The 12,521-nt window shown below is 42.8% G+C and overlaps 1 protein-coding gene across 1 annotated transcript in view; it reads left to right on the forward strand.

Annotated features, from left to right (window-relative positions):
• psmf1 (proteasome inhibitor subunit 1) overlaps positions 1–12,521 on the forward strand; it is a 59,115-nt gene that overhangs the window by 5,480 nt on the left and 41,114 nt on the right. The window contains exon 3 of the mRNA XM_080204598.1: positions 2,797–2,879. Within this exon, the coding sequence (XP_080060724.1) occupies positions 2,797–2,879 (83 nt within the window). The remainder of the gene's footprint in view (positions 1–2,796; positions 2,880–12,521) is intronic.

Below are 12,521 nucleotides of genomic sequence, written 5' to 3' on the forward strand. Positions count from 1 at the left end.
TTGCTTGTTCTCCCCATGTCTGCATGGGTTTCCTCAGGGTGCTCCCATTTCCTCCCACAGTCCAAAGATTTGCGAGTTAGGTTGATTGGCCATGCTAAATTGACCCTAGTGTCAGGGGGATTAAATATGTGAGGTTACAGGAATAGGGCTGGATGGGATTGAGGTCGGTACAGACTGAATGGGATGAATGGCCTTCTTCTGCGCTGTAGCGATTCTACAAAACAGCCCAGCCCATTTAAACTTTCCTCATAGTTCAGATCCTTCAGCCCAGGCAGCTTCCTCGTAAATCAATGTACCTTCTCCCATTCTCTAATACAGTCATATCTTTCCTATAATGTAATGATCAAAACTGCACGCAGTACTCCAGTTATGGCCTAACCAGTGTTTTATTCAGTTCCAGCATGACTTCCCTGCTCTTACATTCTATGCCTCGGCTAATAAAGGCAGGTATGTCGTAAGCTTTCTTAACCACCTTACCCATCTGTCCTGCCATCTTCAGGGTTCTCTATGCATTCCAAGATCCCTCTCACCTTCTGCACTATTGGGAACCCAGCCTATTGGGAGTTCTATTTTGATGGCCCATGGAATGGCCTTTGGGGACTCCAGTGATAGCAGTGTGGTGACAAGAAGAGAAATGATTGCAATCAGACTGACCTGAAGCAGTAGAGGAAGTGGCTGTAGAGGAGGCTGTTGTGATTGACCTTGTCAAAGATAGCAGAGAAGTCAAGGCACTCAAGGAGGAATAATGTGCCACAGTCATGAAGAGGCAGTGTTTTTCGACATTAATGGTGCTTTAAAAATGCAAATTGTTTTTTGGTGCTGGCATTTCTAACATTCCTATAGATTACCATCTTGGGTTGAGAGTCATACTGCCAATTAGATTAGTGGTTTACGAAGTGAGGGCTGCGGAATGTTACTAAATGGGCCACCAAAATTGATTTTGCAAAGATTCCCTGACTTGTTTTCTCTGGATAAATACATATGCTTTCTGCAGTACATACAATTACCAAATGAGGCAAGAAACAGGTCACCATGACCTGTATGTGCAATTGATCCCGACTTTCTTTCCCTTTCTAGTAAGTTGATTCACACTCTTTCCGTGTTACACATCAATGACAAGTTGCATGTAACCCATGGATCATTTTATTGTCCAAGAGAGAGGGCCAGAGACACAAATAGCTGCTAAATCTATTGGCCAGCATCTCGCATTTAAATCTGTCGGAGAGACTGTTAGCAGCTTCACTGAGTCAGGGGGCAGTTTAAGGTGCGAGGGGTAAAGTTTAAAGGAGATGTACGAGGCAGATTTTTTACACAGAGGGTGGCGGGTGCCAGGAACTTGTTGCCAGGGGAGGTAGTGGAACCGGATACGGTAGTGACTGTTAAGGAGCATCTTGACAAATTTGTGAATAGGATGAGAATAGAGGGATATGGTCCCCAGAAGGATAGTGGGTTTTAGTTAAGTTGGGCAGCATGGTCGGTGCAGGCTTGGAGGGCTGAAGGGCTGTAATTTTTTTTGTTCTTTGAGTTCATGCCAAGGCAGAGCAGCACCAATGCTAGCTCTGAATGGAGCGCCAGGAATTCTAGTGAACAGTTTGAAGATTACTGGGGTCTGTGGGTGAACCATTTGGTGGAAGTGCATTGTCTGAAAAACAAAGTTTGAAAACCACTGAACTAGACGACACCAAATTTGTGGTTAAAAACACGTGAACTAACCAGTGGCCAATGAAATTCAGTGAAGATTTGGGACAAAGAAAGTGTCGCCGAACGTGATTTATTATTTTTAAAAAAAGCAGCTTGCCGTCATTTACATGCCATCGTTCATATCCTAAAGCATTTTCCAGTCAGTGAAGTATTTTTGAAAAAGACTCTGTTATGGGAAATATAATAGTCGATTTGCCACGTGATCCCAGTCATCCCAGAGCAGTAATCAACAAAACAAACAGAATTTTGTGATACATAGGCAAAGCAATAGAATGCAAGTTGGAGGAATTCATTCCAGAACTGTATAATTGGACCACACCTTGTGGACAGAGTTCGGTTCTGGACAGGGAGACATTTAAGTCCTGTAAATTGTGTGTTGAACAGCCTGAGAACGAATGTTCGTTTAAATTCTTTTCAGAATGTTCATCGTGTTTTCGAATCCCTCCATGGTCACCTTTCCTCCCTATCTTTGAAATCTCTTCCAGCTCTAAAACCTTTGAGATCCCCCTGTGCACTTTCAGTTCTACATGTTCCTGATTTTAATCATTCCAAATCAGCAGCCAAACCGTCAGCGGACTAGGACCCAAGCTCTGAAATTCCCTTCACAAGCTTCTTTACTTCACTTTTCTTTAAAGACACTTCTTAAAACCCACCTCTTTAAGCAGGTTTTTGGTCGCTTGCTCTAATATCTAATTTCCTGGTTCATTGTCAATCCAGGGATTTACAATGAAGCAGGCGCAATATAAATGCAAGTTTTGGTTGTGTAGTTTCAAGGGACAGAGTTGTGAAGAATAACTGCAGTGACTTTGGTTTTTGAACCCATGAGGAAAGGGGATGAGGTGGAACCAAGCAGAGGCCATTAAGATTGTACAAGTATTGATGGGGGTAAATCCAAACATCACAAATGGGGCAGTAACTCAGATGAACCCAGTGCAACAGCAAAGTAAAAATGCGGGGCTGATATGAATATTTGACAGGAAGATCAGCTTAGAGGAGGAAAAGCAGTTTGTGTCAGAGACAGAATGGCCTTTCTTATCCTTGTCTATCTATTTTATCTTGTATTTATTCATTCTGTTGCTTTTGTTTCTTTTCCAGAATTGCCAGTCTGAACAGGTTGTAGATTTGACAGTGAATTTAAATGACTATATCAGCTCAGATCACCTGCTCGAGTATGACAGGTAAATATACGAGAACGGTTGGTTTCTGACAGAACTGCATATTGCATTCAGCTTAACAATTAGGAAAATGGCAGAATGTGATATTGGCGAGAATTGGAGTCTTTATTTAACCAGTGGTGGTCAGTGTTCCTCTTAATATTGACTCTTTGCTCTCCTAAGTGCCAAATATTGTCCTAGACTTTCTGCACAAAGCACTGTTCATAACTGCAGATGTTGGAATCTGAAACCAAAGAAGAAAATGCTGGAAAATCTCAGTGGGTCTGGCAGCATCTGTAAGGAGAGAAAAGAGCTGACATTTCAAGTCCAGACAATCCTTTGTCAAAGCTGTTCTGATTCTGATTCCTAGGTCTTTGGCATGATGAAATTAAAACTCATTGCCCTGTTTCTAAATCATTCCTTTTTAGGACCTTAAATGAGTTCCTTCAGTATTCTCCTCCTCCTCTAGTTTATAGGTTTTTAAAATCCAAAGTGGTTCATCAAGCCTGTCCCAGCCTTTTTTTATTCACAGGATGTGGGACATTGCTGTCTAGGCTGACATTTGTAGTCTGTCGTTATTTGCCTTTGGGATGGTTTTGATGAACTGCCTTCTTGAATACAGTTGAGTGGCTAGGACTTTTTAGAAATCTGTTATGTGTCAGCCACATTACTGTTGGTCTGGATTTGTCAAATAGGGTAAGGATGGCAGATTTTCTTCCCTGATAGGCACAAGTGAACCTGTAGGTTTTTATGACACTCTGGTAATTTCATTGTCATTATTGCTAAGACTATCTTTTCAGTCCAGATTCAGTGAACTGATTGAATTTGAATCTCCAGCTGCTATAATGGGATGATGTGAACATATGAATTAGGAGGCGGCCGCTCAGCCCTTCCAACCTACACCACTATTCAGTGAGATCATGGCTGATCTGATTGTAACCTTAACTCCAAATTCCTGTCTGTCCCCAATAACCTTTCACCCCCCCTTGCTTATCAAGAATATCTTGATATTAAAAGACTCTACTTCTACTGCCTTTTGAGGAAGAGAGTCCCAAAGGCTCACAACAACCATTGAGAGAAAATATTTCTCCTCATCACTGTCCTAAATGGGTGACCCCTTAATGTTAAACAGTGACACCTCATTCTGTATTCTCCCATATGAGGAAATATCCTCTTCACATTTACCCTGGTAATACCTCTCAAGATTCTAAAAGTTTCAGTCAAGTTGAGGCTTATTCTTCTAATCTCCAGCATATACAATCATATAATCCTGACAGTGCAGAAGTAGGTCATTTGGCCCATCGAGTTTGCATCAACAACAATCCCATAACCCCATGTATTTACCCTGCTAATCCCCCCCGACACTAATGTCAATTTACCATGGCCAATCAACCTAACCCGCACTAGCCAATGCTTTCTCAGCTCTCTTATGTCAATGAACAGAAACCTGTTCTATCTCCAGTTTCCTTTGTTCCTTTAACTTTAGACTTTTTGGAAGCTTTTCTTCATTTTTCTAGTTTCCTTAACTAGTTGTTCTTTAGGTTTTTGTCCCTTATGCCTTTGTATGGCTTTTCTTCTAGCAAAGCCATGAAAGATGGTCCCTCTCTCCCTTCAAAGTTCCTTCTGCTCTGGCTTCCAGTTAAAACCATAACAACAAGGCCTCCTAAAAGTGCCCCTGGTTGCTAAGCAACATCTCAATTCACCTCCCAACTTGTATTTACTTTTCCCATCATAAACTCTCTCAGCACAATAAAAACAAAGGACAGAATTTTACGGCTTCGCTCATCCTGAAACTAAAATCCCACCCAAGGTCAACGGACCTTCCCATGGTCTGCCTCTCGCCTGCTCTGATTCCCATGGCAGGAGGGACGGTAAAATTCCAGCCACAGCTTGAACTGAAACCCAAATGCCCCGAGGGCATAATGGTGTAAGGGACATAAACCTAAAGAACAGCTAGTTAAGGAAACTAGAGAAATGCCCAAACTGCAGGCACCTTTGTTTAACTTGAATCTAGTGTTTTATCCTTTCCTTTCCTCTGCAAAACCATTAAATTTTAAACCCATTTAAATCTATACTGTTTTTCTAATATTTAATAGTACAAATATAGATCACTAAAACAGCCTCTGTTTTCCTGACAGTAATATCCTTTCTGAGGTAAGGGGACTAAAACTGCACACAGTACTCCAGGTGTGGTCTAACCAAGCTTCTATACGATTGAACTTTACTACTCCTGTACTGAAATCCTCTTGTGATAAAGGCTAACATTCCAAGAGCCTTCCTAATAGCTTTTTGCAGCTGTATATCTGCTTTCAGTGACTTATGGACAAGGACACCCAGGTCTCTTTGTGTATGTACACATTCTAGTTTCTTACCATTTAGGAATAATCTGCACATCTGTTCCTTCCACATTAGATTCCACCTACTTTTTCCTTGCCCGCTCACTAAGTCTGTCAAAATCCTTCTGTAGCTGCTTTACATCTTCCTCAAAACACACATTCCCATCTAGCTTTGTATCATGCGTGAATTTGGAAATATTACATTTGGTCCCCACATCCAAATCATTGATCTATGTTGTGAATAGCTGGAACCCAAGAACTGATCTTTGCAGTACCCCATTCGCCACAGCCCGCCAGCATTTATTCCTACTCTGTTTTATGCCTGTTAGCCAGTCCTTAGTCCATGGCAGTATATTGCCTCCTGCTTCATGTGCTTTTATTTTGCTAATCAACCTCTGGTGGGGGACTTTATCAAAAGCCTTCTTAAAATCCAAATTTCCGTCCACTGACTCTCCTTTATCAGTTTTCTTAGTAACTTTCTTAAAATGCCAATAAGTTTGTCAAACATGATTTCTCACTCGAAAATCCATGCTGACAGCGCTTAATCGAATTATGATTACCCAAATGTCATTTATCAATCCTTTATAATACATTCCAGCAATTTTCCCACCACTGCTGTAAGGCTAACAGGTCTGTAGTTCCCTGTTTTCTCTTCCCTCTCTTAAAAGTGGGGTGACATTTGCTACCTTCCAATCTTCAGGAACCATTTCTAAATCTATAGAATTTTGAAAAATGTCACCAATGCATTTACTAACGCTATAACAACCTCTTTCAATGCTCTAGGATGCATTATATCAGGTCCCAGTGATTTCTTTCTCCCTCGTCCTTTGGATCTCTACATCTGGAAATTTCCTTTATTTTTCTCAGTGAAAAACTGACACAAAGTCATTTAGTTTCTCTGCCATTTCTCACTTCCCCATTATGAATTCTCCTGACTGCCTTTGTCAGATCCACATTTGTCTTCGCCTAATGCTGTAGAAACTTCTTGACTTTTTATGTTTTTTTGCTCGATTGTACTAATACCTTATTCTCCCTTTCTTTATCAGTTTCTTGGCCTTTTACTATATTCTAAAAACCCCCAATCCTTAAGTTTATTCCTTTTTTTTAAAATTTATAAACCTTTTCTTTTAATCCTCACGCTCTTCAGCCATGGTTGACTGGCTTTTTTGGGGTTTTTACACCTTGAAGAAAAGTATTGGTGCTGTAAGCTATGTAATAGTTTTCTGAAGACTATCTGTTGCTGATGCATGGTCATACCCTTCAATGTATTTTCTCAATTCACCTCAGCCAATTTGTCCCTCATGCCTCCATAAGTTCCTTTATTCAACTTTTAACACCTGTCTTCAGATTGAACCTCCTCACTTTCAAATGCAATGTCAAATTCTATCATAATATGGTCACTCATCCCGAAAGATTCTTTTAGAATAATGTCATTAATTAGCTCTTTATCATTGCATAATACTAGTCCCAGAATAGCTTGTTGTCTAGTTGGCTCCTCACTGCTTTAGAAATCAATTCCTAACACACTTCAGAAACTCATCTTCCTCAGCATTAGCGCTCACTTGGTTGAGCTAGTCTGTATGCATTTTGAAGTCACCCATGATTACTGTATTGTCCATGCTACATGCTCGTCTCACCTGATTAATACCATGCCACACATTACCATTACTATTAGGTTGCCTGTAAAGAACTTTAACATCTGCTGCTGCCCTTTGCTGTTTCTTAGCTCCATCCAAACAAATTCCACATATTATTCTGATGACTGAGACCCATCCTTACTATTGCACTGATCTCATCCCCTATTATCAACGCAACTCCATCTCCTTTTCCCTTTTGTTTGTCCTTTCTAAACGTTAAATCCTTGAATATTCAGTTCTCAGTATTGGTCGCCTTACAGCCATGTTACCTCTATTTGTGCTCTTAGATCATCCACGTCGTTATGAATGCTGCGCACATTTGGGTAGAGTGCCCTTGACATATTTCTGCGTTTGAAACATATTCAATGCTTGTCATTTTTTCTTCTGTCTTCTAGTCCTATTGCTACTACTTGTTACCAATTGCTGGAGTTGTGGATGGTGATGAATATTGTCAGGGAATACAGCGGAATATAGATAGGCTGGAAAATTGGGCGGAGAAATGGCAGATGGAATTTAATCTGAACTAATGTGAGATAATGCCATTTTGGTAGATCCAATTCAGGTGGGAGCTATAAAATAAATGACAGAACCATCAGGAGCACAGACACAGAGAGAGATCTGAGTGTGCAGGTCCACAAATCCTTAAAAGTGGCAGCACAGGTGGAAAGCATATAGCATGCTTGCCTTCATCAGACGGAGCATCAAGTGTAAAAGTTGGTAAATTATGCTACAGTTGTATAAAACGTTGGTTGGGCCCCATTTGGAATACTGTGTCTAATTCTAGTCCCCACACTACCAGAAGGACATGGAGGCTTTGGAGAGAGTACAGAAAAGGTTTACCAGGATGTTGACTGGTATGAAGGGTATTAGCTATGAGGCGAGATTGAATAAATTGGGATTATTCTCCCCAAGGAGTGACCTGATAGAAGTTTATAAAATTATGAGGAGTATAGATAAGGTGGACAGTTGGAAGCTTTTTCCCAGGTCAGAAATGACAATTACAAGGGAGCACAAGTTCAAAGTAAGGGGGGAAAGGTTCAGTGGAGATGTGTGAAGGAAGTTTTTACACAGAGAATGGCAGGGACCTGGAATGCACTGCCAAGTGAGGTGGTTGAGGCAGATACGTCAGCAATATTTAAGACCTATCTGGATAGACACCGGAACAAGCGGGGAATAGAGGGATGCAGGCAGTTGGCCTAGATAGGACAACGTGATTGGTGCAGACTTACGGGCCGAAAGGCCTGTTCCTGTGCTGTACTGTTCTTTGTCCTTTTACTTCCTTTCAATTTGGACGACCACTCAGGTTCTGAAAATATATGGACCATGAGATAGTGGGATCTGGTGTTCAGGTTTGCTTCCTTTTCTTTCCTTCATTGCTGCCACTCTGTCTCATCATTCAGGCCTATGGACCCAATGCATGAATGCATCTTGATTGACAGATTGACAACATTTTGACTGATTAGCATGCTTCTTGCAATCATTAATATCAATCCTACCACACTTCAAGGAGCCCTTCAGAGTTTCTTCGAATCATTTTCTTTGTCCTCTCCTGAAACATTGGAGATAATTTTACACACCCCTTCCCCCAGCCTCCATTACGCTCTGGGCAAAACATATTCCAGATTCCCACACCCTTGAGAATGGGGAAAACAGCTTCCTGGACTCCCTCCAAACAGCCTGGCTCTAATCTTAAAATTGTTTTATTCTGAACTCAGAAGTAGCAGTAAACCAGGTCCCACTCTCTCCAAAAGATGCCCAGCTCCCAATTCGCAGCAATTCCATGTTCTCGCAGGTTTCCTGGACTAAAAGCTGGTTAGGTGCATTGGCCATGCTAAGTTCCCCCTCAGTGTATCTGAACAGGTGCCAGAATGTGGCGACTAGGGGATTTTCACAGTAACTTCAGTGCAGCGTTAATGTAAACCTACTTGTGATGCTAATAAAAAAAAACTTTAAACGGCAGCCCTTTTGACCTTTGATGCATTTTAACTTGAAGTCCAAAGGATATAAAGCCTTTAGTCTGTTCCCTCTGGGTCACGAGGAGTATAACTGAAACCCAGGAAGAAGGAAATGTTTTATTGCCTGAACTGGCAGGCTGGGATCCCATCATTGGTGAGGAAGATAGATTGGAAGTAAAATCGCTGCTCACAGTAGCCCAGCAGCACCGACTGTGTGTAACAGTAATTTGCTGTGCTTGTCAGTTAGGAACTGCGTGTCAGAATAATTCCACTCCCAGCACAGCCAACTGATTTCTCTGCGGCAGCACTGCCTTTACCATTTTGACAGGCCAGAAATGCTGCATTCTGCAGGACTGCTCGATATTCGGCTGGCTTTGGCAGCAGTCCAGCAATTGGACAGCAGGGTTTGACTTTCTCTGGATGAAGACCTTAGATCAAGAGCACACATGTCATTAACAGAATGAGACAATTGTAAAAAGATTACAGAAAGGATTAGCAATTTCTACAGTGCCTCTCATGACCCACAACTGTCCCATATCGCTTCATAGCTGATGGGACATTATTGAGTGGGGCCCATGCTATAATGTAGGGGAAATCAGCACCAATTTTTTAATAGCAGCAAGAAGAGTAACAACCTGATCAGCTGCTCCAGTGATGTTGGTCAGGGGATAAATATAGTTCATAATGGCCTGAATATGAAAACAACTCCCCTCCTTCAGATCGTGTGCTGGATATTTTATGTCCACCTAAGCAGGCAAGTGGCATCTTGGTTTGATGTTTCGTTTGAAAGATGGCACCTCTGACAATGCAGCACTCCCTCAGTACTGTGCACTGGAATGGCAGCCAAGATTTTACATTCAATTTACTGGAATAGGGCTTGAACTTGTAGAATAGAATTCCTATAGTGCAAAAGGACCTTCTCCATCCATCCCCCTTCTGTCCATCCCAACTCTGTCCGTACCCCTGCCCACCCCTCCCTCATCCCACCCCCCATCTGCCCCACTCCATCCACCCTCCTCTCTGTCCACCCCCCCCCCGTCTGCCCTCCTTCAGTACGCCCCCCCATCCATCCGTCCCCCAGTCCACTCCCCCCCCCGTGTCCCCCCGTCCATCCCTCCCCTCCCTCCGTCCGCCCTTCTCTCCATCCTCCACCCGTGTCCGACCGCCGACCCCCCTGCCCCCTCCCGACTGCCACTCCCCTCTCCGTCCGCCCCCTTCCTCTGTCCGCCCTTCTCTTCATCCTGCACCCCCCCTCCGTCCTCTATGCACCCTCCGTCCACCCCCTCCCTGTTTCGCCCCCTCCTCAGTTCTGCCTCCCCCTCCGATCAAACCCCCCATCCGCCCCTCCTGTCCATCTGTGCCACCTGCTTGTCCATCCATCCGTCCTCCCGGCTGCTTCCTACAGTCCAAAGACATGCTGGTTAGGTGCATTGCTCATGCTAAATTCTCCCTCTGTGTACCCAAACAAGTGCTAGAATGTGGCGACCAGGAGATTTTCACATTAACTTCATTGCAGGGTTAATATAAGCCTACTTGTGACTAATAAATAAATAAAAACTTTAAATAAATAAACCCCCTTCCATTTGCCCGCATCCGCCCACCCCATTCCTCTGCCCCCCCCGCCCCCACCCCCACACCCTTTCCATCTGTCCAACACTGTCCACTCGTCTCCCCACATCTGTCTGTTCCACCCCCGCTCCCCCACATCCCCTCCCTTCTCTATTCCCCATTCCTTCCCCTCTGTCTTGTGAAGTGATTTTGCATCCTTAACTGTGTTGAAGGTGCTATCTAAATGCAAGTTGTCGTTGTCTAGTTGTGCATGTGCAGCAGCAGGAAATAAAGGTCAAAGGAACTCAATAAATAACATGGGAAATAAACAGCTGGAGGGGGAGGGTGGGGGGAAAGGAAAACACAAACATTAAAAGAAAGAAGCTTCTTTTTTTTATCACAGACAAAAAATCGATCCTGTCTCGAGGAGCTCGGAAAGAATTCTCCAATCTGAGGAAATAAGTAATTTGAGTATTCCCCTGAGTTCTTCAGATGTATCAGAGACCTTGAGCTCAGCAGATAGTTTTGCACCTTTTACTGGTTCTCTGTCAATTTTGGAGAACTTGCATTTCATCTTCCGAGATAATGGGCCTGTGGCTGTGGAGAATTTAGGCTTAAGCTGGTAGCAGAGGGTCACGGTTGACGTGTATTTTTGTGACTGGAGTTCCACAGGGCCCTGTATTAGTTCTCTGCTTTTTAAATGATTGATTTAAATGTAAGAGACATGGCTAAGATGTTTGCAGATTATGCAAAAATTAATCCTATTGTTGGAAGATATGAGACTTTCATAGTTGTAGCAAGGATTGCAAACCAAAATCTCTGCAGTTGTGCTTTTCTTTGAAAGTGGCAGAACAAGTAGAGAAACCTGTTTAATAAGACTAATTGGATCCTTGGCTTTATTAATGGAGTGGTAGAGTTCAAAAGCAAGGAAGTTTTACTTAACCTTTATGAAGTGCTAGTTAAAAGTAAAAGTTTATTTATTAGTCACAACTAAGGCTTACATTAACACTGCAATGAAGTTACTGTGAAATTCCCCAAGTCGCCACAGTCTGGCACATGTTTGGGTACACTGAGGAAGAATTTAGCACGGCCAATCCACCTAACCAGCACATCTTCCAGACTGCGAGAAGAAACCAGAGCACCTGGAGGAAACCCAGGCAGACATGGGGAGAACGTGCAAACTCCACACAGACAGTGACATAAGCCAGGAATCGAACCCGTGTCCCCAGTGCTGTCAGGCAGCAGTGCTAACCACTGTACCAATGTGCCGGCCCCATTAGAGATCAGTTCAATTGTGGTTGATTCTAGGAAGCTTTGGAGAGCGTGCTGAGGAGATTTATTAGAAGGGTACCAGGGACAAGGCACTTCAGCTGTGTGGAAAAACTAGAGAAGCTGTTGCTATTCTCCTTTGAGCCATGAAGGGAAACTTGATAAGGCTGTTCACAATCATGGATGGTTTCAATAGGAAAAATAAGGCCAGACTGTTTTCAGTGCAGAGAGAATTGGTAATCAGTTGATGCAGATTTTCGATAATTGGAAAAAGAATGGAAGAGGAGATGAAGACCAAGTCTTTTTTAAACAGCAAGCTGTTGTGATCTGGAATGCAGATTCATTGATAGCATTCATAGAAATATAGAAACTGGAAGCAGGCGGATGCCATTCGGCCCTTCAAGCCTGCTACACCATTCATCATGGTCATGGCTGATCATCCAATTCAATATCTTGATTCCCCCTTCTTCCCCATATCCCTTGATCCCTTTAGCCGCTAGAGCTAAATCTAATTTCTTTTTTGAAATCACACAATGTTTTGGCCTCAACTACATTCTGTGGTAGTGATTTCCACACATTCACCACTACCTGGGTGAAGAAATTTCTCCTCACCTCAGTTCTAAAAGATTTACCCTTTATCCTCAAACTATGACCCCTAGTTCTTGACTCCCCCACCATTGGAACATTCTTTCTGGATCCATCCTGTCTAATCATGTTAGAATTTTATAAGTTTCTACGCGATCCCCTCTTCTCAACGCCAGTGAATATAATCCTAACTGGCTTAGTCTCTCCTCATATGACAGATCTGCCATCACAGAGATTAGATTGGTAAACCTTCACTGTACTCCCTCATTCAAAGAGGAATTTGCAGGACTATGGGGAAAGAATAGGGGGAGTGGGACTAATCAGATTGCAAATCCA

Source organism: Carcharhinus amblyrhynchos, chromosome 16 (assembly GCF_965287045.1).
Source record: "Carcharhinus amblyrhynchos chromosome 16, sCarAmb.v2.hapA, whole genome shotgun sequence".
In the NCBI taxonomy this organism is placed as follows: domain Eukaryota; kingdom Metazoa; phylum Chordata; class Chondrichthyes; order Carcharhiniformes; family Carcharhinidae; genus Carcharhinus; species Carcharhinus amblyrhynchos.